Genomic DNA, 24,785 nt, shown 5'->3' on the forward strand with positions numbered 1-24,785 from the left:
TTATTATTATTATTATTATGGGTAAATCTCAAAACTTGGGTATTACCACTCAAATTCATCTGGAAAATCATTGAGACATCATATTCATAGATCTTACAGCTTGGATTTTGAATTGGGGGTGGATGGGATATCACCTTCCGGATAATGACATTGCACAATTGCAGGTTTGGAAGCTTGGGTGCCACACTACAAACATTGATCTATTAAAATTTTGTGGGAAAAAATATCTCTATCCACCTTATCTACTTTTTATCTTCGTCTCATAACTTTTTATACCATAATAATATGTTGAGGATATAATTTTCCTCCCCATGAACAATAAAGCTCTTCTAAAATAATAATCTCCTTAAAGGAAAACTCCTAGCAAATATGAAGATTGTAGCCATAGTGTGTTCATAGGCAACTTGATTTTCACTAATAAGTCATTAGTAACTACCAATAAAAGAAATCCTTCAATGATTATGTAGGGAATTAAACCGAATTCCCAACTTGTGAGAAACAAAACCATAGAGAAAAAACACACGCCAAAGAAAAAACAATCACACGTACAAGACAATATTTACGTGGTTCGGCAATTTGCCTACATCCACGAAGTTACAGGGATATCACTATTATCAGGGAAGAATACAGAGTACAACCACAGCGGCTACAATATTTTCTCTCTATATATAACACAGAAACCCCACTACACAAAAAAAAACCCTAATTACAAAAGGTGGTTCCACAATGGGCTAAACGGGCCCAACAGGCCTTAGTAAATCTCCTATTAAAAAACCATGCAATATTATTTGGGTCGGGTCATCAAACCGAATCAAACAAAACTAGGCTCTACAAAGCCCAACAGATTATATTTAAAAATTTTGATACTCGATCGAGACAAGTAAATGTTAGTTGAGATCTATAAAAAAACTTATGGAAATCATATGGTAGGAGGATTGACAACACAACAAGCCCTTAGCTAGGGCTACTAGTCTACGTGCACAAGGACAATGCTTTCCATGCAAGGAAATGGGATAAGTGTGAACCTTGTATCCAAGTACTATCATATATATATGCCTTTTGAAGTACATAGTCCAATCTCTGCCTCCTTAACCTTCACTCGATAAGGGTTAGACATAGTAGGGCTTACAACACCTTCCTATACTAATTACTTTCACTAATTGGGTAGATGTATAGTTTTACTCTAATATATGGGACCTAAATGTGTCAAATGATTCACATGAAAACAATTATTATTTATGGGTTCAACATTCTAATAGATTATGGAGTCTTAGTTGACAATACAACCTTTAGAAATTTCTACAATGAGCTTCTTAATTTGGATACAAAATTTATATCTACTCTATTCCATAACATTCTTAGAGTAATGGACAAGCAAAAACTACCAACAAAATCCTCCTCAACTTCTTGAAAGAAGCTTGATGAAGCGAAAGGGAGATGGACTAAAGGGCTCCTTGAAGTACAATGGGCTTATAAGATGACTCGGAGGAAACCCACATTCCTCTTTTTATTCTAACCCATATTCAAGATCAAAATACCAACTAATATCATGGACTTAGAGAAGGATCCCTATCATAGTGATGTATTGAAGGGCTCCCTTGACATATTTAGACAAAAGAGAAAATACCTTGATAATCATTCATGACTCTAAAGTTTGAATGTGGCAATTCCAAATTGGTGACCTAGCATTGAGAAGAGTGTTCGAGAACAAAAGAAAGTGGATACTAAAAAAAACATGACTCACATAGGGAATTACCCTATTGAATCTGAGAAGTAGGGATAGAAGGATCCTATAAATCATTTGAAGATCTAAATAGAAAGATGTTCTCTCCCTTAGAATGTCACTACTTAGCATAAATACCATAATTAATTTTTGTTTTTTTTTGTTTAATTTTGCATGTTGATACCAAATAAAACATAATGTTTTTTTATAAGACCTTTAAAACAATCTAAATGACAGTCTTCTACTCAACAAATGCCTCAAAGGTAAGCCTCTATTCATAACAATCTCAATGAAAATCCTCCATTTGGTACAACCTGTTAGCTCAAGGGTTCTCCTAATCGGGTTTTGATGATAACAAACCATGGTTAAGTAACTAATTGGTTTAATGTTTAAGAATCTCAGGTATAAACTCGAAAATTCATCAAAGGACCAAATGGATACAAGATCGAGACGCTTGGAAGACTTGAGATCATAGGAAATGAATGTAAGATGATAGCATGAGTGCACTTAGGATGTTCATACCTTTTCATGCATCTTAGAAAACTCGGTTATTTTTTAAAACTTGATTTTCTTTAAAACCCGAGTTTTATCAAATATACCTTAGGCAAATTGATTCAAAATTGGCATATTAACTCACCTATAGACCTTGCCTAAGTGTTAGAAAAGAAAGGAATCAAAAAATAGGTTTTTCGGGGCCAAAAAGACTCAACCGGTCGAGGCTAAGGCCAACCGGTCAACCGGTTGAGGAACCGGTCAACCGGCTGAGGTCGTCTGGTCGAGGAAGGTTAAAAACCTTCTCTCTCTCCCAGTAGCCTTCTCTTCCCGGTCGAGGTGATTCCTTTACTGGTCAAGGTTCGGTCGAGGACCGATCGAGGTCCGGTTGAGACAACGGTAACCTGTCATGCATTAAATGCTCCAACGGCTAGTGAACCGATCGACCCCTAGCTCGACCGGACGAGGTTGTCTTTTGCTGGTTTTGACTCCCGAGCTTAGAAACCTATAAATTGAGAGCTCCTCTTCATTTATGACCAAGAGAACAATTGCATTCAAAGCCTACCTACCTGTTCTTGATAAAAAAACTCACATTTCTTTCTTAGTGCATAAAACCATCACTTGCATACTCTTAGTGCACTCTTGTAAATCATCCTAGCTTTCTCTTGTACTTGAGTCATCCTTAAGCTAGGTTGAGAGTTTCATCTTTGTGTAAACTGAGTGTGAAAGCCTTCAAGTGGTTCAAATCTTAAAAAGATCGTGTAAGAGCCCATTGGAGCCGGAATCCAAGTGTAAGAAGATTGAAAGCTTGATTGAAGCTTCAAGTTAGTGGAACCTTCACTCGGTTAGGACATTGAGGAGAGTGGACGTAGGCAAGGGAGTGCCGAACCACTATAAACCCGAGTTTAAATTATCTAACTTTATCTCTTTCCTTTATTTATTTTGTGCATATATTATTGTGTGGAAAAAGATTTTGAAAAACCCAATTCACCCCCCCCCCCCCCCCCTTTTGGGTATTTTCCTTAATTATTCATAGCCTTTGTTCTATCACAACCTAAATGGCAATCATCTATTATGCATAACCTCAATGACAAGCCTTTTTTTAGCACGCCTCAATGGAAAGCCACTATTTAGCACAACCATAATGGTAAGCCTTTATCTTGTAGAGCATTAATTGCAAGACTTTGTTAAGCATAACTATAGCACCTCAGACATTACCAACTCTCTTAAAAGCAATTGTTGTCAGAAAAAGCACATACTTTAACCTTATAGTGTATTCACTCTAGCTCCCACGACATTCAAACACAAAGGAAGTTGATAAACGCGACCAACCTCTAATTTGCCAACAATCTCCCCCTAGTGACACCCCTAGGGTTTGAACTTGTGACTTTGGCTCTGATACTAGTTGTAGGGCCTTGAAAGTTGTCAACTCTTCTAAAAGTAATTGTTATTAGCAAAGGCGAATACCATATCCTTATGGTGCATTCACCCAAATGCCCATAACATTTGAACATAAGGGGAGTTAATGGACGTAGCCAACCTCTGATCTACCAACAATAACCTTATAGTAAGTGATAATTATATAGCATAGCCTTAATGACAACCCAAGGTTTGACATAACTTTTATAAAGCTTTGCTAGTTAACCTTAATTTGATTAATGTAAGAAATCTCACACCACAATGATTGGGTGGTAGCTTATGGTTAGAGGAATATTCCATACTTGGAAAAAATGAACATGTAGAAGAGAATTTGTCCATAGGAAGAATTATTTTTTTCAAGTTGAAATTAGGTTCTATTGAAAATTTAGTAACCAAACTTATGAGCATTCTAGCTTTGAGCCCAATTGGCAAAGAAAACCTCAACAAGAGCTCAAGCATAGTAAATACCCTTACCTTTCCTTTTCGCCCTTAACAAGGTTGATGCAAACAATCAAATCAACCAAAAAAAGGCCAGAAAAGCCCACATGAAAACCTTTCTTTATCCCACTCAATTGAAAACCTTTTCATCCCACTTAAATTAATAAAAACCCTAAAATCTCTTTTTCATCTTACCCAAGTGAAAACCTCTTCATCCTAGCATCACCTCCTTGAAGATCAATGGGGGAAGACTTTTTTTTCTTAATTTGTGATGGTCGGTGAAGACATCCTCTATCAACCTAAGTAGATATGGTTCAAATTATTGGTAAAGTTTGGTATGACTCGGCACGTGAAATGCACCTCAACAACTTCCATGACAAGTTCAATATTAGATACATGTATAAATTCAACCTTCAATTAGTTGGACTCTACTTAGATAGGATGCCTAGTTGACACTATTGAATTGCCTAATTTATTGACTTCTTCCTAAGTTAAACTATATTTATATAACATAGAAATCAACGAACAACACTTTTTCCATTTATTTAATTAGATACAATATATCGTAGCACCAGTGATGCAGTGTGGTGAATGCATGATGGTTCAGTGGTGATCAATGGGGAACACGAAGATAGAGTGGGACAGGATTATGAGCATTTGGAGCAGAGTCCCACACTGAGAATGCACTGCTTGAGTTCATCCATTTCTCTGTCATCTCTGGGTAATGCCGATCCAACACATCTTTCAGACTCTCCGTGGTGTTCACCCATTCAAGTCCCTTCTTTGTGTATGTCTCCTCGTTGAAATTGCTTGTGAAGAACCTGTCTGCCCCTAGCCTCCTGCATTCCATGCATGGCCAAACCCACCAAATACGGTCAATAACCAATTCAATTAAAGGTCTATTTTAATATTCCATTATTTTGTTTTGTTTACCTGGACGCCATGACGATGAATATGACAAAGGCTGTTTCACTTATAGCAAAACCCTTGATCTTCTTCTCTGCCATGAGGCCCACATGAGTGTCAAGCTCTTCAACATCATCACCGTACAGTTCTCTAAGAATATTAATCGTTTCGCTATCGTCCGTCAGATCTTCCCATTTAGAGATGGGGATCAATAGTAGGGCCCTCCTGAACTGATTGTACCTTGCAACTTTCCTCTCCCTGTCTCTGTATACTGCAAACCATCATCACTCAAATGGGTTATTCCCCTATCACTATATGGTGTTCACACTTTAATTAATTAAGGAGGGTTCAAATTTAAGCTCGACTTACTTTCAAGAGCTGGAAGGTCAACGTGATCAGATCTATCTTTGCCATCCACATCTTGTGGAATGAGGTCCCTGAGCCACACCGGATAGTTCCAAAGCTGAAGTGCCCCACTTGCTTGGTGGCCCATTGAAACCATTTGCCTTGCAAACCCAATTTCTGATAAGGCCTTCTCTCCCTCATGACCAATCAGATTCGGCATAGAAACCCTACATATTTGTTTACATACACTGGTCATAAACCCAATCATAAAAGCAGAAATTTACAAGAGTAGTTCAAACAGATTTCTACTTTTTGACCAAGGGTGGCGATTTGTTGAGTCCAGGGGCAGCAGAGATGTCTCTGAGAAGAAGGTGATCAGGAAGGAGCTCGTGCATCCTATAAACGGTGGTAAACTCCTCAGTCAATGAATATGGGACCCCATGGTTGTTGGGTTTCTTTTGGCCCACAAGCCCTCCCAAGATGGTTCCCCCAACATGCCCAAATGTGTCCTTGAATTTCTTTCCCAGCAGTCCATACCTGAAAATTAAACAACCCAGATTCTCAAATCTCTTCTACTCAAACTGAAAACAGCTACATGATATGCATCTTGTGTTTTAGCTCTTAGCTCTCAAGTTTTAATCTACAATTGAACTGGTTGTAAAACATTTTCACACGTAGAGGTTTTGGACATAAAGGTTATACCATATAGTACTTTCATGCTTCTGGTTTTTTCAAATCCATTGAATTGAGTAACCTAGCTAGCTAGATTCTTGAGAAAATGTAATATTTACCAATTGGCGCGCATTCCTGCAAGTAGTGTATCGGTTTTGAGAAGCTCCACAGTCCAATCTATGGTATGAATTTTTGCAATTACAGCAGAAGTCACCAGCCTTGCACGATGATACAGTTCTTCATCGTTCATATGTCTATATTCCTTCTGAAACATCACAAAACCAAAATCAAAGTTTTAATTTAATCATTTATAATATGACACTTTGAGGGCATATTAGCAATTATATATTATCACCTTGAGGGCATCACAAACTGCATTGTGCTCTTTGACGAAGAGAGCCTGCAGTGTTGATACGCCAGCCCAACTGTTGCGAACATCTCCGCTCACCGGAATCATATCTTGGTCATGGAGAAGAAGCCCATCTTCTGATATCTTGAGCTTCCCGTCTTTGAAAGTCCTTACTCTCTGCAACTGCTTCTCATTGCTCCCATATATCGCGCTTCCATCCCTTCATATTTATATATACACCACCATTATGTGATCAAATTAGTAATAAAGATGTTCAAAATCAGGCATATCCATGTTGCATATATATAATGACCTAGTTGAAATCAGTTTGTAGTTCTTACCACCAAGGTGTTCGAATGTTCAATGAACCACTTTTGATATCATAGAACCCAGTTGCAACCTCTTTTGTCTTGTAGAACTTGAAAGATTTGAGGGGGCATTGGTTTGCTACTTCTCTAGGCGCAGTCAGCTCAATCTACAAAGATATTCAGACCATAGATTCATAATTATTAAAATCTCATTCTTGAATATTAAATTAAATTCTATTTCAAGTAAGAAGTTGATCTTAAATGGCAAGACCTGCTGGGTATCCTCCATGTGATCAATCCAATCATGTATCATGAACTGAATCCAAGACGCTGCTATCATGTTGAACTGCTTTCCCGTGTCAGTGAAATCTCTCCGCGCCAGAAGTTTTGTGGCCACCACCATTGGATCCGGCTTCTTTAGCTATATGAATGCATTGAATTACAATCAGATCATCAAAATTAAGAAAAAGACCACTACAAGATTACAGGCCATACACTGCACATTTATTCATTGCTATCGTTACTTCTAACATTTTAGTGAACTTTCGGTGTTGAAGCTGATCCTCAAAATAGAGGATCAGAAACTAATTAAGTAGTACCTTATCTTTCTGATCAACAGGGAGGATGTTCCTGCCAAAGAAAGTCCCTTGGCTGCCTGCACCTTCATTGAAGGGATCGTTATATTCCCCATCCGCCGTCCTATAAGGATAGTCGACTGGGTTATAGCGAACACCTGTTGGGGTGCTTCCAACGTTAAACAAGTTGTACTGCTCATGAAGGTGTCGACGAATTGCCAGATAAATAAGACCCAAGAACACAGGTAACCGATGCCATATGCCCAACTTATCAATGGAGTGCATGATCTGCATGAAAACATTAAAGAAATTAATGACGCCACATGATAATTGGAAAAACAAAAAGCTTATAGTGAACAAGAACTCGAGGTGTGTAGAAACTGAGGTGGCTGGGGCTTTACAAGGAAGAGAAAACGATCTATGAGAGTCATTCTTGCTACAACTTCATGAAACTCATCATGAATGAAATGATGCAGAGGGGCCGTCAAGAGGGATACGAGGGACGCCATTCTTTTGAACATAGTCAGTCTCTTATTTTGAAGAATAAATATACACGACCCAATAAGCATATGCATATATATAATAGGCCCAAGCGGGTAGTTCAACAATAAAAAACAAGAAAAGTGAGAAACTTGTGACGATTAATTAATCTAGTGGCCAAATTCATCTTAAAAACCATTCACTTAGATGCGTGCATGTTTTTAACAAGTCATTGGTTTTTAAGATGAACTGGTCGATCAGATCAAAAAAGCAAAGATAACAATGATTATTGCAAGAACCCTAGTTAAATAAGAAGGCTCCATGACTATTAATTTTTCATTGGTTGAAATGAAATAGACTTTTATCAAGATGAAGTGGCTGGATATACTACTAGAAACATGATAAACATAGGGTGACATTGACGACCATTTCAAGGCAATTATTCTTCGCTAGAAACCATGTGCTTTTCTGTTTCACTTTTCATATTCCATGTTTCAAAATATCAAAATCTGGGTGCCCGAATGGGCTGGGTCAATTCCCCTTGCCGCCCATTTTGAATTCTTCTCTTTGATGGAGAACCCACCTCTTTGCCATTCTAAAAACGTTGGACAAATGTGTTACCTTTGTATATTATACTGTTGCCTTTGTTTTTCTCTCTTCTCCAATATGTTGCAATAGTTTAGAATTAGGAATCCGACAAACACGGAAGAGATTACGCTTATAAAACTCAGGACCGGAGAGAAGCGCGCGTGTTGTCTGCCTTTCCTGGCTGGCATTTTTAATTGGTCCTGTCATCATGCCGGGCATGTGGTCGTCTCTCCACTCCATGTTCTTGTCTTTCAGTCTTTGTTTTCTTGTTCAATTTACAACCAACTAAAACAAAGATAATATAAATTTTAATCGAATAGATCATTTCTCATGTCATTTCTAGTTTTTAATTATTTTTCTTTCGTCCTCTTGTTGATAATTATTGATGGTTTTTTAATTTAGTTCCATGCCCGGATTGTAGTTGGATGCATGGAGATTTTCAAGGCATTTTAAATGACATAATGGGCATATTCATTTGTTCATACATATGTCAATATTCAAACCAATCACACATGAGCAGAAAATAAAAATAAAAATAAAATATTTAATATGATTCAACCATCAATATCATCCTAAGTCGAGTATACCAATACTCAACAATCCATTAATAAAAAATAAAAATAAAAATTTATAATGATGAAGCTTAACCCCACAAGTTGACTATACAACTCGACTCCTAACATCCTGAATGAAACGTAATAAAATTGATTCACGCTTCACAATCCAATAACATACATATCATGCTCAATTTTTTCTTCAAATTAATATATGTTAATATTATATTAAAAATAAGAGATAATTTTCTCTCTTATTAAGGGTAATTTATTCAACCCTCAATACCCCCATTTAAGTTTTACTTTAATTATTAAAATAGATTAAATAAAAAAAAGGAAACTCATTATATATAAAATATTCTCACATATTTTAATTGTTAACCCAGTCTGAACAAAAATAGAAAATTTAATTATTAACATAGTCTAATAAAAAATAGAACTCATCATATATAAAATATTTCCTCCTACTTTAATTATTAAAATAGTTTAAACAAAATAGAAGAATTTTTTATAGCACCAACTAACTCATCACATATAAAATATTATTGCACCAACTAACCCATCACATGTAAAATATTATAGCACCACCTAACTCATCATATACAAAATATTTTGAGATTATAATTAAATTATGATTAAAATATCCTTAAATTTGAAATGACAAGCCCATAATTTGTCCTTTTATCATTTGCCTCCATCATGTACTCATTTAAAAATTCACTCCTGACATCAATTTGATACAAGATAATACCTTTATTATATACAAAAGGTAATAGTATTATAATGACTTCTAACCTATCAAGATCGAACTTATTTCATAATCAATTCATTTTTCTTGTTTGAAACTTTGGATTATTAGTCTTACTTTGTTTCTTAGTATTACGCGGTTTTCATCCAATATTCTATTTCTGAAAAGCTATTTATTTTCAATTAATAATTGATTATTAGGTCTAGACACTAATTCTTATACTTATTTTTTTAAAATTGACTTAATTCCTCTTGCGTTGCCATTATCTAAAATTCATCATTTTCCACTTCATGTATATTTTTAGGTTCAATATGTGAAAGAAAAACAAGATTATTGTAAAGATTTTTAAGTAAAAATATAGATTTCATTCTATTAAAATATTGATTACCTATAATTTGTTCTTATAGATGATTAGGGACAAATTTCTACTCATAGCGAAAAGTTCTTGACTTGGTCATTCTCCTTGAAGTGGTAGAAGAGCCGGTAGTGATCTCTCCTTTTTTATCTCAATATTCTCTATTGATCTCTCAAGGTTGATGAGCCTCTCTGATCTTCAATTTGTTTAAGCTCTCTTCCAAACATACTTCATCATCAATCTTGACACTTTTTATTTTTTATTTTTTTTTGAAGAAAATGGTTAAATTCATAAGAAAAAAAAAACAACCACCTAGATAGATTCCCTAATTACAAGGCTTCTCTCGTTAAACACTCAAAAAGTTTTGCTGTAATTGAATAACCAAGAAAAATTTTATTATTCAATTTATTTTTTGTGTTTAAGATAAAAAATTTATACTCAAAGACTATGAAATAGCTAATATTAGGTTTTTTATTTTTCTGAATTTCATTGTAGATTTTCTTAAAAATGAACCTTATTAAAACATGATTTAAAACATAATAAGCAATGTTAACTACTTAGGTTAAACAAATTATTTTCATTAAATATTGTTCATGTCATTTCTTATAAAGTTCGATATTTTCCTTTCAAATAACCTCATTTTGTTGAGGTGTTCTATATATATTCATTTTAAATCTTTTTGTGATTTTTTTTTTAAAAAAGACTTCATTCTTTTGACTTAAGAAATAAACTCAAGCAAATCCAGATAAATCATCCATAATAACATATTTATAGTATTTTCCTTTAAAACTAGAAGTTCTAGAAGAAACAAACAAATCCATATGAAAGAATTCTAAATGCTTTGATATAAAAATAGTATTTTTGTTTTTTAAAAATACTTTTTATTTATTTCCCCATTTGACATACATTACAAACCAATCATTTTTAAAAATAATTATGAAAAGATATTTTACAAGTTCATAGTTTTTGAGTTGTGGGATGAAGTTCGTGTTTACATATCCTAACCTTCTATACTAACCAACTTTCATTATGCTTGAAAAAATGGTTATCATAATTGTATGTTTTTTAATATCAATTGTATAAGTATTTTTATTTCCATGATTCATGAAAGTGATTTTATCATTCAAAAACGACTTAAAAAAACTTTTATCACACAGTTGACTATCAATAAGAATGACATTTTCAAGAATAAACATCATTCCCGATATTACTTTTGATAATGATTTTCCTTTTTGTATTGTCTTTAAATGTGACAATGTGGTTTGACCAAGGGTTATTAAAATCTAATCTATGAATCCCAAATGGATATGTTTCCTAAACCCAAAAAAAAAGAAAAAAAAAAGAATAAACGGCCTTATAGAATGGTGGTTTAGATGATCCCATAGGAATTGCAATATTAGATTGAAGATTTATAACTTTTAAGTTGTAAATTTCAATAACTTTTAAGTTGTAAATTTCAGTAATCTTAGTCGTATTAGAGGATTGCAATCATTATTACTATACTAAATGTTTTTACAATAATTGTGAAGGTTACATATATATTTGAAAAGTTTAACATCCAATATGATGATATTCATAATTTTCTATATATATATATATATATATATATATTTGGGAAAAGCGTGTTTTCATATGCCCTTATAAGAAAAAATAAAATAAAAGAAACAACAACAATAAAATAAGAATCCAAATTTATAAAATTCAAATTTTAAACGGTTATCTAAAAATAATTAACATTTCATACATTTTTTTTTAAGTCAAAAATATTATCTTTGATCATTCAAATACTTCTTTTTAATGATACATGTACTATCTTTAATCATCTTAGGTACTACTTTTAACCAATAAGTACATAAAACTTGAATTATTTTTAAAAAGTTCATATTTTGTAATTACTTTTATATGAGTACTTGAAAACTTTTTTTTTTCTATATTTAAAAAAAAACTAATATTTTTACATTTTATAAAACTTGCCAAAAAAAATATTCAAATATGTTTTCAAATTTGCATTTTTTTTTTCTTTCAAAATTTAGAACACCTCCAAGAGTATTAATTTGATTTCTTGCTTCTATCATGAGTGCCTGTGACCAAGTTTTTTCAATTATTTCTTCTTTGCAAGTATCAACCAGTCAATTTTTAAGTGTCTAATGCTTCAAAACAGCTAGGAATATTAACAAAGAAAATTAAAATTAAAATTTAAAAATAAATTCTTCTGAGATAAATAAATATACATTCAAATGGTTTCTTCATGAAAAAATTGTTGAGATAAGAAAGAAATGAATATCCATTCATTTTATGGCAAATGAAATGGGCCCTTCTCGGTAGGCCCAAAAGAAAATTCGGATCAGATCTGGGCAGGATTTGGGCTTCTAGGCCCTTTTTCGGGGTCTTTGATTTTCCATAGGCCATTTTGTCTTTGGTTTAAGGATTTATTACGATGATGTCCATTTTTGAAAAATATTCTTAAAATGTGAATTAAATTTTTTGGAAAATAGAATGAAGTTGAGGCCCAGCCCAAGAAGTCGAATCGTTTCCGGCCCAAACTCATAACCCTAACATGAAGACGTAAACTCACCATTTTGGGTTCAGCTCTGATGCAGAGCTCCGTTTCCGTGTCATTACGAAGAATTAAAACCCTAAAAATCGAGTCTTCACAGTTGTGGCTTTCTGGGAATGGGAGAGCCAAAGAGGAAGCGAGGTCGCAAACCTAAAGCCCCAAAGACAGAACCCATGGACTTCCAATTCACGAACCCTGGACCCAGCACCACCGCCACAGCCACCGCTGCTGCCAACGACGTTGTATCTGCCTCCGCCGTGGAACTCACTGAAGGCAGCCCCCCGTCCGCTCGCCGGGGTCGGGGCAGGCCCAGGAAGATCGGTAATCATGTCGAGAAGTCCCCCGAACGTCGGAGCTCCCGGTTCGTGGAATCAAGCAACGGTGACGCGAGGCATGTGGGTGCTGTGGTTGTTCCGGAGGCGCCGCCCAGGTGGGAGAGTGTTGTGAGGGTGGTGCCATCTATGGACGCGGTGGTGAAGGTGTTTTGCGTGCACACGGAGCCGAATTTCTCGCTGCCATGGCAGCGGAAGCGGCAATACAGTTCGAGTAGCAGTGGGTTTATCATTGAGGGAAGGAGGGTGTTGACGAATGCTCATTCGGTTGAGCATCATACGCAGGTGAAGCTCAAGAAACGCGGCTCAGATACCAAATACTTGGCTACTGTGCTAGCTATTGGGACTGAGTGTGATATCGGTTAGTGTCTTTCTTTGTTTTGGGATGTTTTCTTATATGGGTACTTTTACATCTTTGTACTTATGGGTTATATCTTCTGATTCTTTGGTGGGAGGAACAATGATTTGGTTTTGGGATCATTCTTGAGCATTTCTAAGCAGATTGATATGATTTTATTGCGCTTGAATGAGAACAAAATGCCAATTATTAGAGTAGAGAAGATATTGATAACACATTTGGTCGTGTAGGTTGAATCTAGGGTAATGCTAGTTTCTGTGGATGAGCTCCCTAACAAGCGAGGATGAACACAATCGTAGTCTTACACAGCACAAACTTTTTTTGATAAGTAAAGCAAAATATATTAATGGAGAGGCGGAAAGTTACAAGTATACGGGGGGTATACAAAGCAACAACCCCCTCTCAAAACCAAAAAAAACAACAAGGCTCACCACCCTTTAGTTGGACGCCAACCATTCCAAAAACCCTATAAGGGACATACGCTCCTCACCAATATACAATCTAGCCCAGCTCCACAAACTACAAACAAAAGAATTCTTAAGCTTTTGGATATCTAACACTCCCCCCCTAAAAGCTAGCCAATTTCTTTCCTTCCAAACCGTCCAAAAAATACACAACGGAATGGATTTCCATATCTTTTTTCTTTTCTTTCCCACAAAAGGGCCCCTCCAGCTAGTTAAGACCTCCTTTACAGTTTCTGGAAAGACCCACTGCACACCTGATAATCCAAGAACAATATCCCACAGAACTCTGACCACTATACAATGAATAAAAATATGATTTACAGTTTCTTCTTCACAACCACATAGAGAACAACGATTAGGAAGCTGCCATCCTCTTTTCTGAAGTCTATCAAGAGTGAGCACCCTACCCCAAGTAGCCTCCCAAGCATAGAAAGCAACCTTGGTTGGAACTGAATCCACCCAAATGCATCTAGAGGGAAAAGCAAAATCATTGGGTTTGGCCACCAATCTATAGGCTTCTTTGACCCTAAATTTGCCATTCCTTCCTCCCTTCCAACAGACTGCATCTTCCTCCATAGAAGGCTTGTAATCCCTCAGAACATGCAACAAGTTCTCTATCGTATCCATCTCCCAATCATTAAAGTCCCTCAAAAATCTTAGATTCCACCCCCCTTGACCAAAATTCTGATCCCACATCTCCTCCACCGTCGCATTCCTATGAGCAGCCATAGCAAATAAATGGGGGAAATTTTGGGACAGCCTTGTACCCTTACACCACACATCAGTCCAAAAATTGATTTTGCTTCCCTTGCCAACTATGAACCCCATGTTATCCCAGCACTAATCAGTTTCCTTCCATATTACCTTCCACACCCCCACGCCGAAAGCCCCATAAGCCCTCTTTGCTCTCCAACCATGACCCTCTTGCTCATATTTCGCTGTTATCACTTGCTTCCAAAGATCATCTTTATCATAAGCAAATCTCCAGATCCATTTACCAAGCAAAGCTTTGTTCAAGAGCACTAGCTTCCTTAAGCCTAGTCCTCCCTTGCTCTTATCCTCACAAATCGCCTCCCACTTGATAAGATGAGCTTTCCTTTCCACACTTCCCCCTCCCCAAAGGAAATCTCTTTGGACTTTATCTAATCTCCTAGCCACTGACTTAGGCATTCGGAACAAAGACATGTGATAGATTGGCATGCTAGCCAACACGCTTCTTATGAGAGTGATTCCCCCCCCTTTTGAGATATATTGCCGTTTCCACCGCGCTAGTCTCCTCCTCACTTTCTCTTCCACCCCATCCCAAACTGAGGTGGCTTTATTAGGAGCCCCTAATGGCAAGCCCAAGTAATGAGAGGGTAGAGAGCCCACCCTACATCCTAATTCCACTGCCATCTCCTCAATCTCCTCCACCACACCAACTGGGATAATTTCACTTTTGTCCAAGTTAATCCTTAAGCCTGAAGCTGCTTCAAACCACTAAAGAATCCAGCTCAAATGCATTAGGTGCTCTTTGTTAGCCTCACAGAACACGATTGTATCATACACAACACAAACTTGTGATGGATTCATATATATATTCTTCTAATAATATCTGTTTTGTGTTGTATAAAACCATTTGTAATTTGTGTAACACTAATATTTCATAAAAGATCCATTTCTTAAATTACAAATTGTTTTACAAACAACATAGGAAGGAAAAGGAAGAAACTTTGGCTAGTTCGCACAGGACCATTGTAAAGGTTGAAGAATGTATGGAGTACAACCCCTCTTTATGTATTTTGGTGCTTTTGAAGGTAGACAAATCTCATAATTTTCAAAATTTGGAGCTATTTAGAGTTTAAACTAGAGAACATGTTTGTAAATGTTTTGAATGCTTGGTCAGCCAATTCTTTTGTTTTTTGTTGGGTTTTGTTTTGTTCTATTTGTGGGGGAAGGGGGCCCAGGGTGAAATGGGTTTCTTTTATGAATTCATTGATAGTTTAGTTGAGCTAAGGACCTGTTGGTTAATTTTCCTGCTTTTCCCCCTTGGTTACTGCTTGTATACCTCCTGTGTACATGGGTGATGACCTTTTTGGGAGTTCTTTTATAAATCTTGTCCCCTGTTGAAAAGAAGATACAAAACAGGTCAATGTCCATTAGTGCACATCAAGAGAGATGATGGAGATTTCAAAAGAAAGGACGAAAACTTTGAGAAAAATGATAGAAATTTGTAACACATATATTTTGTGAATTCTTCCCCAAAAGGAGTGTTAGGAACGGAATAGCAAAAATATTGAAAATATCAATAACATTATGAAAATAGAAGAAATATCAGATATTTTATGACAAAAAGATGTATCCTGTGCCTTTTCTTTTTGTCCTTGTTGCCTTGCATACATTGTGTATACTTTAAGGTGTACATCAGGCTTTCTTAATACAATTGCTTTTACTCATCAAAAAAAAAAAAAGATGTATCCTGTTATATCATTTTTGAGGATGACAGAAACATGAAAAATATTGGAGATAGATTTAAGAATTCAATTTTTTGGTCCTTGTTAATAATACAATGCATAAATGTTTTTGATTTTTGAAAATTACAAAACATGTGATTATGTGTGTTGGAGTGCTCATTTGGCAAAGTATTATTTTTCATAAACTTATAGGTTTCTTATTTGGAGTATTAGCTTCTTCTTTTTTTAATGATGTTGCAAAAATGCCAAAAAAAAAAAAGAAAAAGGAAAAAACTAATTACTATGATTTTCTTGAATTAATAAAGAAAGCAATATGAACATTGATCTACTTGTGTAGTTTGAATATATGGACTGTTGCTATGAGTTGAAGAAAACCTAAAAAATCCATCTAATGTGTCATGAGTTCCATAACTGAAAGATATCATTTCCTTTTATTTTATTTTATTTTATTTTATTTTAATCTATACAGCATTGTTGACTGTCAATGATGATGAGTTCTGGGATGGGGTTAAGCCGGTGGAATTTGGAGATTTGCCTGCACTCCAAGATGCTGTTACAGTTGTAGGCTACCCAATCGGGGGCGACACAATCTCTGTCACAAGTGGTGTTGTATCACGCATGGAGATATTATCTTATGTTCATGGTTCAACTGAGCTTCTTGGTCTTCAGGTTATCCATTCCTTATAATGTTTAGCCTGGTTGTTAGCATAATGTCTTGACATTTCTTGCTTGTAATTCTCGATTTCATTGATAGGTTGTGAATGGCTTGAGGTTCTTATCACTAAGTCCTAAGTTTTTCTCTCCCACCCTCCCTTAACCCAACCTTTCTCTCTTACACACATTTGGTATTTGGGTGTACCTTATATACCTCCTGCTTCCTGTACATTATGCCCTTTTTGCTAGTTGTCATGTATGTTACATGCATGTGTCTCCATATGAGTGCTCTCTCTCTCTCACACACACACCAAGTTGGTATTTGCATGTACCTTATATAGTTCCTGCACATTACCCCCATTTTGCTAGGGTTTCATATGTTTGTTACATATAAACACACTCCTTTGCCTATCTAACAGGAAAAAAATTATGTCTTAAACATTCTTGTTGTTCATGAGTTGCTTTTGCAGATAGATGCTGCAATAAACTCTGGAAATTCTGGTGGACCTGCAATTAATGATAAAGGCAAATGTGTGGGTATCGCATTTCAGTCCCTTAAACATGAAGATGTAGAGAATATAGGTTATGTCATACCAACGCCAGTTATTATGCACTTCATCCGGGATTATGAGAAGAATGGTGCATATACAGGTGCATCAGAGTGTAGTCTTGTGCTTTTCAGTTTGTGTCTGTTTTAACTCTCACGAGTTACTCTCTTTATATAATTATCTAAATGTGTTCTTGTTGGCTATTTGCAAAATGGAGACAACACAGATTTTGTGTTCTGCATATTGCTTGAAATTGCTGCCTACGCTTAAACTCGTTTTGGCATTTGTAACATCACAGGATTCCCAATTCTTGGGGTTGAATGGCAGAAGATGGAAAATCCTGATCTGCGTGTGTCAATGGGGATGGGACCTGATCAGAAGGGTGTCCGTATTAGAAGAATTGAGCCTACAGCTCCTGAGTCTCATGTTCTGAAGCCATCTGATGTTATTCTTAGCTTTGATGGGGTTAAAATTGCCAATGACGGAACAGGTAACAAAAATCTTTCACATTTTTATGCATTTCACCATCATTTATGGTATTGTTTTTAGTTCATTCAGCTTTCTTGTTCTTTGTTCATTATTATGACTGATAAACATCCCATAAAAAAATTGATTGAAAAAAATTGCCGTTGTTATTTATTTTCTTGTATAATTTTTACCTTTTGGGTACTTACATAATAAGTAGTTTTCCAAACCATTGTCTTAAAGGACTTTTTATTCCCATCTTGCTGTATTGTGACCATAACATGACTTCCATAATGAAGAATCAAGAAAATACTGTCCTAGAAAACAATGCAATGGAAAAAATAGCAACTCACTTTTTCTGTTTTGGGATTAAAATTGCAGTTCCATTTAGGCATGGAGAGCGCATTGGTTTCAGTTACCTTGTTTCTCAAAAGTATACGGGGGATAATGCTGTAGTTAAAGTTCTCCGGAATTCACAGATACTTGAATTCTGCATAAAACTTGCAATTCACAAGCGGCTCATAGCTGCACACATCAAGGGCAGACCTCCATCCTATTACATTATTGGTGGATTTGTTTTTACAGCAGTATCTGTTCCATATCTGCGTTCTGAGGTACACATTTTGACCATGTCTTTGCTCCACATGTGTGTGCATTCATATATAATTTTTATTTTTATATCTGCATTAACTTGTCCACTGTTGTGGAGATGATTCAACTTGTATTATATTGTTTTGACTGTAGGAATTTTTTAGTTCTCTAGATTGGAGTATTACTCTTCTTCTGTCCTTTGTAATTTCTTTGTAAGACTGGCAACCTTTTATTTCCACTTCTTTTATTGAGACCAGACTGTCCTGACCACAGTATTATCGATTAAAACTTGGAGAAGGATGAGGAATCATTAAGGTAAAAAAGGGAAAAAAACACAGTAAAGAAAACACCTAAAACAAACCAAATCCCAGCCCCACACTCCATTATCCCAATCCAAGCCATAAACCCCTTCTTGAGGAGGTCACCAAGACACAGTCAGTCCATATCATGTTGAAGAAATAACCACTATGAAGTCCCTTTCAACCATACAATTCTAGGACCGCCTGGACTTCATCAACTGGTGAATGACTCATGGAATGAATATAAAATATATTGATTCTATATGGAAAAAAAAAAGGGCTCTTATTTGTGAGGATGCATGTATTATCGTCAACCTGTCCTTATTCTGACCCAGACCTTGTTCCAACTGTCAAGAGTATGCTACAGCTCTTCTTGGTCCACTCAACTCTGATCGTCACTTCTAACATATCAATAATAAATAGGAGCTTTTATGAATAGTAGGAAATTGTGCCTAGCAAGTTTAATCCTAGCCCATTTGTTGTTTTGCTGCTTGATAAGTGGCAATTCCCCTTCCTCATATGGATGTGCAACTCTGTGGTAAAATATTATGCACAGAGTAAAATGGTAGAACAGTAAGCTGATATTGTGTTGGTTTCCTTTTGGTTCAAATGGGCAAACCAGTTCTCTCTTGGGCTATCAGGACAGATGGCACAGCAAATGCCCTGTGGATGTAAAGTTTTCTTCAGGATGTGTGTCCTACCCAACCATGTGTATAAAAAATCTTGGAAACTCTATTTCACATTAAGAATTACAATAAGGAATGTCGATAAGATATTAGATGCTATACCTGCTAGAGTCTTGCCTTTTTCTTTTTCCCCCCTTAAATTTTTTCTGCTAGAGAGTTGGTTCATGCTTCTGTGCTTGATTTGCTCATTGAATCATTTTTATCCACATAGGATAATGTCTTAATTATGTCAAGCAGTTGACCTCTTGGAGGATTTCTGCCTTTAATTGATGTCTATGATGTAACTTAGTATCTACTTTTTAGGAGCTACCCACTCAGGGTTGAGTTTGTAAACAAAGTGTTAGATTTTGTTGCTTCTTAACTTCTGTTTTTGCACTCATATATAGTACGGCAAGGATTATGAATTTGATGCTCCAGTCAAGCTGTTGGATAAGCATCTGTACTCAATGGCACAATCCGTCGATGAACAACTTGTTGTGGTTGCTCAGGTCTCTCTCTCTCTCTTTTTCTCTCTCTCCTGTCAAATTGATGGATAAGAGTCTGCACTCAGTGTCTGTATTTTATCTTCCTCGTATCGTTCATGACATTCATCCACATGAATCCTCAAGTTTTCTGATCCTGAACCCAATAAATAGCTTATGTCTAAATTTGTGACAGGTGCTTGTGGCAGACATTAATATTGGATATGAGGAAATTGTCAATACACAGGTCAGAAAAAGCTTTGAATACAAACTTGATGATTAACATTGCCCAATTACTTTCATAATAAAGTTTTTCCCTTTTCTTTCTTTTGGCATGTGAATATAGGTTCTTTCTTTCAATGGTAAGCCTGTAAAGAATCTGAAGAGCCTGGCCACCATGGTTGAGAGTTGTGATGATGAATTTTTAAAATTCGAACTGGAATATCAACAGGTTTTCTCTCTCTCTCTCTCTCTCTCTCTCTCTCTCTATCTATCTATCTATCTCCGAGCTTTGCTGAGTTTGTGTTGTTCCTTTTCATGCAGATAGTGGTCCTCCAAACTAAAACTGCCAAAGCAGCAACTTTAGATATTTTAACAACACATTGCATACCTTCAGCTATGTCAGATGATCTCAAGACATGAAAAGAGATCTGGTGGAAGTGTATGCCAGTTTTTTGCCTAACCCTGTAATCAACTTCCGCACTTCCCTCCTACTGTGGGTGCTGTAACAAAATGCAGTTCCACCCGCTTGAGTGCTGTGGAAGCCAGAAATCTGTTGATGCTTGTTGATATCTTCTGCATTTTCATTTGTTGATGCAGGCTACGGAGTCGCGTTTTGGATAGTTCTGTAATACTTAGGCACATCTCAATGGGGACTGAGATGCTGCTTTCCCATATTTTGTTGGAAGCAAGTGATGAGGAAATTGCATCTGAAATTAGTGTTTTGTATCTCCAAGGTTATCAGTCACTTAGTAACAGTGCCAAATATGAATGGGAAGTTTGTTTATCGGCTCCAGTGTTATCAGTCACTCGAGATATCTTCCTATCACTTTATTATTAGCATTTTTTTTTCTGAAAAAAAATATACATTCCCAATTCATATCTAGATTACTACCTCATCGGAAGGAACATCTCAACTCATATGTTATACCATTTATAGATGAGTCATACAGTGGAGGATGCGTGTGTTCTCAGCCCAAGTTGGGGATGTATTGTACCATCTTTGCTGGAAAAAGGGTAAAAACCAGCACTTTGTGGCGCACACAAGCATTCCAACCCACCAATTCAATTCATATGATGAAGTACCTGGAGTTCCAAGCGGGTTTGTTACTTTTTCCTCATTTCTGTCCCATTCCTAGTGTGGTACTTGGGCTGGTTCAGGAGACATTATGGCATAATTTTCTTTGTGACTGCATATAACACATGATGTATTACACATTCCAACCCTTTTGAGCAGCTGGATTTTGTAAGCCTTGTGTGCATTTTTAGAAGTAAATAGGGAATCATTTGTATTAACATTGCATTATCTGCACATACTTGCTCTAAATTTCCTCCGTTTTATAGTTCTGCAATAGAGGAGCCTTTTGAGCAGATGGTGATTCCAAGCTACCGACTGTACAGTCCTCAACCATCTCTTCCTGTGCTTTCCCCCACATCACGGTGTAAAACCCCATGGTTATGATTGTGGCGCCAATGACACTGCAAAAATGGCAAGGAAAAGTATAGGCAAAATGAACCAAAAAAGGAACCCTTATAGCATTACCCCACCTGCAGGGAGATTCTTTGGTTTGTACCTTCCAAGATAGAGAGAATCACCGAGGAGCGCAACACCCATGGTAACTGCAATGATAATCGCTAATGGCTTGAACATTGCTACATAGACTGGCCCCTTCATGCGTATCGCCCAGGTGTGGATAGTATTACCTAAAAATGACCCGAAAATGCCCTAAACAGATAGACAAAGCCACATTTAGACTACAACAGTATAGCAATCTAGGCAATCACACTGCAGTGGTGGTAGTTCATTAGTTTCTCACCGAGCACACTATAGAAGCCAATGCTATTCTTGGCCTTACTATCCAAACACTCGAGTTTGGTTCTGTGACCAAACCAACAATGGCCGCCAGAAGGGACACGAATAAGTTGTAGAAAAAGACCACAGTTGGTTCTGAGGGGTACTCCTTTATGATGTGTGCCTGTAAAAACATCACCGTGTTTGAAATTTGGAAAGACTCAACTCTCAAATCACTTCAGAAGTTCTTTATGAGGATTGCAGGAGGATCATACCTGAACAATGTACCAAACTGGAGTCAGGAAATACTCGACTGAAAGGAAAAGGGCACCAATAATCCAGCTTGATTCTGATGAACGCAGAGGGTGAGGAGGTTGATGAAGTGAAATGGACGGAGATGGAGTCAATATGATTGGGGGCCCCTTATACAGAGTCACTACAAATGCCCCTGATATTGATACTATGGTGCCAATGATTTTGGCCTGGCTGCTTGAGCTTCTCAAAGCTAGCTTTTCCATCCTTTTTGTTATAAAATAAAAACAGAATCAGAACATTGGATGCTCAGAATCAAGATTCAGTCATTTCACAAAGAAATTTTCAATGATTCGGCCATTTGGTTATTGAAATAACTTGTGGTTCAAGGTCCTTCGCGTTATTTTCAGGCTAGATGATGAAGTTACGCAAAATACAAACTCTAGTTTAAGGAAAAAGACAAATAACTGGGCCCTTCCATAATGATCCAACTTTCCATATGCTGGTGGAGAAAATGGGGAAAGTTTGAGACCTCAATTCATGGTGTAGTCATTAAATATCAAGTATTCGAGCAACTCAAAAATGGATTCAGTCAGCTAGATTGTGATATGAATATATCCTACAAGTATTAAAAGAAATATCCTTTTTTTTCTTTGTGAAAAGAATACTCTTGTATTGGATTTGATGATCTCGTCTGAAAACCACCAATTGATGTCTGAGGGTTGAGTAAGACTTTTATGATATTTGACGCCAAAGGTGGGTCACCCATATGGGCGAATTGTTTCACCCCAACACATACTTTTTAGTTCAATTGAAAACTGCAGCCAAGCAGTTACACGAGGGGAAGGAGTAAAGTTCAGAACCTGAAAATGACTGCAAGTATGAAAGTAAAAGCTGGAACGAGGTTGCTGATGGCAGAAGCAAGAGTTGGGGAACTGATGTTAATGCCTCTATAACCCATTGTCTGAGATGCACACCTGCAAAACCCCACCATCCAAACACAATTAGTTCCTAATCTTTTCTGGTTTTCCACTCATTCTTCGCACTAAAACATTGTAAGCATCTTTCAATTATCCTTCAAATTCATGGGATTGCTTTGAAATTCGCAACAATAAATAATATGACTTTACCCAATTAATCCAAGTACAAAGATTTTACACAGAACGGGGAAGCTCAGTGGGGGAAGAACTCCTCTCCTGCAAAACATCGTAGATACAATTCTGAATTGGTAGTTGCATGTTGTTGGGATTCTTGTAAAAAATCAGGAAACTTGCAAAAATTTGCGAGAAAATAAGTGAGTGGGAAAGAGAGAGACCTGTGGGTAATGAAGGGTGAGGGAAGGAGAACAAGCGCAGCAATACCATAAGCATAGACCACAAAGACATGGTAGTTCAAACCCCTCAAGGTGGCTGCCTTGTACAGCGTGTTCAGGCCCACGTTAGTGCACTCCAGAGCCACCATCGCTGAAAATGACACCACATCCCTGTACCAGTCCCCCCTCCTCATCTCTTCTCCTGCTCTCTCTTTCTCTCTTTCTCTCGAGTACAAAAACACAGTTGGGTTTCAAGAATTTTCTCTGCTAACCCACCATGGAGTTGAACTTTCGGTGATCTCTATGAAAGATCATCAAAATCCACAATTGGGTTCGACGGTTTTCTGTGATCTCTATATGAGATCATCAACAAAAGTTGGCCGGCATTTGGGGGTGAATGCTGACTTGGACATCCTAGAGGGAGGAGGTTGGGTGTGGCTTAATATGGTGGAAAAAGTCATTTGCCCTGTGACATATAATAATAATGAAAAGTGGTTTCACGCTTCATGCAATCACAATAACATGTTACGGTCCCACGTTGTCATCTTTTGTCAATAACACTACCCACGCGCCACAGGAAAATGGAAGGAGAAGAAGATGACAAAGAAAGGTCAGGAAAGAAAAAAAAAAGCCAATGCATGGCCCCACTGAAGTGTGCCAATTCTTGATTTCTTAAAAGCTTTGGATGATTCGGATGGGGGCAGGTTCTCCAATGGCATCTGCTTTTATACTTTGTATCCTTCTGGGTCCAGGACAAGGAAAGGAAAGAACAGAGATGAAGGCTTTGGGGATCAACAGGACTGATGTTTTTGCATGTTGGATTAGGATGTTGGGGAAAATTATGGTGGTTTTGATGGGCAAGTAGAGTGGGAGAATATTTCTCAAGCATCAATTCTGATAAAAATGAACTATTTCTGTTTCCTTCTGTATTTGATCTCTTCAAAACTGTGTTCGGTCTTAATTGAACCAACTGAGCATCTCAAATTTACCAAGTGGTTATGATGCTCATCTTCTAGAGCCACCCTTTTTGAGGAGATAATTGGATGGACAAGTTTAACAATCTAATAACCAATCATAATTGTCTTAGGATTGTGAATTATTGCTTTTGGCTGACACAAGCAAAAAAAAAACTTTTAAATAATGATAATGGCTACAATTGCTTATTCTATCTCAGCATAATCATGGCTTTCCCCAGTGATAAGATGGGATATCATGGCATTTTTTTTATGATGATGAGAGTGACACCACCACCGCCTCCACCGCCTCCACCTCCACCCAAGTGTTATTATATGGGGAGGGTGGGATTTCGAAGGGGCAACACTACTCTCATTTCCACTGAATTGGGTTTTCACAAATGAAAAGGGCAAAGAGGAACCAGAAGTTCGCTTTC

General features: G+C 36.8%; 3 protein-coding genes across 6 annotated transcripts; 1 reads left to right on the forward strand and 2 right to left on the reverse strand.

Annotated features, from left to right (window-relative positions):
- Positions 1 to 4,552: 4,552 nt before the first annotated feature.
- On the reverse strand, positions 4,553 to 7,762 carry LOC117929448 (alpha-dioxygenase 1). Of its 2 annotated transcripts, none has more exons than XM_034849721.1 (10): positions 7,629 to 7,762; positions 7,252 to 7,515; positions 6,924 to 7,073; positions 6,686 to 6,819; positions 6,351 to 6,564; positions 6,115 to 6,257; positions 5,633 to 5,860; positions 5,348 to 5,550; positions 5,006 to 5,249; positions 4,553 to 4,911 (listed from the first exon to the last, which is right to left on the reverse strand). In XM_034849721.1, exons 1-10 carry the CDS (start codon positions 7,746 to 7,748, stop codon positions 4,686 to 4,688), a joined length of 1,926 nt encoding a protein of 641 aa, XP_034705612.1. In that variant the 5' UTR covers positions 7,749 to 7,762; the 3' UTR covers positions 4,553 to 4,685. The 2 variants fall into 2 exon arrangements, with proteins under 2 accessions (XP_034705612.1, XP_034705611.1); XM_034849720.1 differs by having other exon boundaries at positions 6,115 to 6,260.
- Positions 7,763 to 12,531: 4,769 nt separating this feature from the next.
- LOC117930088 (protease Do-like 9) lies at positions 12,532 to 20,868 on the forward strand. 3 transcript variants are annotated; one of them, XM_034850538.1, is made up of 10 exons: positions 12,532 to 13,202; positions 16,586 to 16,785; positions 17,241 to 17,421; positions 17,617 to 17,808; positions 18,165 to 18,397; positions 19,746 to 19,847; positions 20,017 to 20,067; positions 20,167 to 20,271; positions 20,364 to 20,506; positions 20,640 to 20,868. In XM_034850538.1, exons 1-9 carry the CDS (start codon positions 12,626 to 12,628, stop codon positions 20,460 to 20,462), a joined length of 1,740 nt encoding a protein of 579 aa, XP_034706429.1. In that variant the 5' UTR covers positions 12,532 to 12,625; the 3' UTR covers positions 20,463 to 20,506; positions 20,640 to 20,868. The 3 variants fall into 3 exon arrangements, with proteins under 3 accessions (XP_034706429.1, XP_034706431.1, XP_034706428.1); XM_034850540.1 differs by having other exon boundaries at positions 20,364 to 20,481; XM_034850537.1 differs by having other exon boundaries at positions 20,364 to 20,868.
- A 260-nt stretch (positions 20,869 to 21,128) lies between these two features.
- On the reverse strand, positions 21,129 to 23,845 carry LOC117930089 (WAT1-related protein At3g28050-like). Its single transcript, XM_034850541.1, has 7 exons — positions 23,399 to 23,845; positions 23,214 to 23,279; positions 22,947 to 23,060; positions 22,107 to 22,350; positions 21,857 to 22,015; positions 21,614 to 21,765; positions 21,129 to 21,518 (listed from the first exon to the last, which is right to left on the reverse strand). Exons 1-7 carry the CDS (start codon positions 23,587 to 23,589, stop codon positions 21,362 to 21,364), a joined length of 1,083 nt encoding a protein of 360 aa, XP_034706432.1. The 5' UTR covers positions 23,590 to 23,845; the 3' UTR covers positions 21,129 to 21,361.
- Between the last annotated feature and the right edge of the window lie 940 nt (positions 23,846 to 24,785).

This window comes from Vitis riparia, chromosome 14 (genome assembly GCF_004353265.1).
Source record: "Vitis riparia cultivar Riparia Gloire de Montpellier isolate 1030 chromosome 14, EGFV_Vit.rip_1.0, whole genome shotgun sequence".
In the NCBI taxonomy this organism is placed as follows: Eukaryota; Viridiplantae; Streptophyta; class Magnoliopsida; order Vitales; family Vitaceae; genus Vitis; species Vitis riparia.

What these genes read in the sequence shown, in the direction of transcription:
- LOC117930089 (XM_034850541.1), bottom strand. Translation starts at nt 23,589, where the DNA reads ATGAGGAGGGGGGACTGGTACAGGGATGTGGTGTCATTTTCAGCGATG. An exon ending in TTTGTACTTGGATTAATTGG is followed by an intron (nt 23,061 to 23,213) that starts GTAAAGTCATAT and finishes GGGGTTTTGCAG; the next exon opens with GTGTGCATCTCAGACAATGG. An exon ending in TGGCTTCTATAGTGTGCTCG is followed by an intron (nt 21,766 to 21,856) that starts GTGAGAAACTAA and finishes CTATCTGTTTAG; the next exon opens with GGCATTTTCGGGTCATTTTT.
- LOC117930088 (XM_034850537.1), top strand. Translation starts at nt 12,626, where the DNA reads ATGGGAGAGCCAAAGAGGAAGCGAGGTCGCAAACCTAAAGCCCCAAAG. An exon ending in TGGGACTGAGTGTGATATCG is followed by an intron (nt 13,203 to 16,585) that starts GTTAGTGTCTTT and finishes TAATCTATACAG; the next exon opens with CATTGTTGACTGTCAATGAT. An exon ending in AATTGCCAATGACGGAACAG is followed by an intron (nt 17,809 to 18,164) that starts GTAACAAAAATC and finishes TTAAAATTGCAG; the next exon opens with TTCCATTTAGGCATGGAGAG.
- LOC117929448 (XM_034849720.1), bottom strand. Translation starts at nt 7,748, where the DNA reads ATGTTCAAAAGAATGGCGTCCCTCGTATCCCTCTTGACGGCCCCTCTG. An exon ending in ACATGGAGGATACCCAGCAG is followed by an intron (nt 6,820 to 6,923) that starts GTCTTGCCATTT and finishes ATATCTTTGTAG; the next exon opens with ATTGAGCTGACTGCGCCTAG. An exon ending in CAGTTTGTGATGCCCTCAAG is followed by an intron (nt 6,261 to 6,350) that starts GTGATAATATAT and finishes GTGATGTTTCAG; the next exon opens with AAGGAATATAGACATATGAA.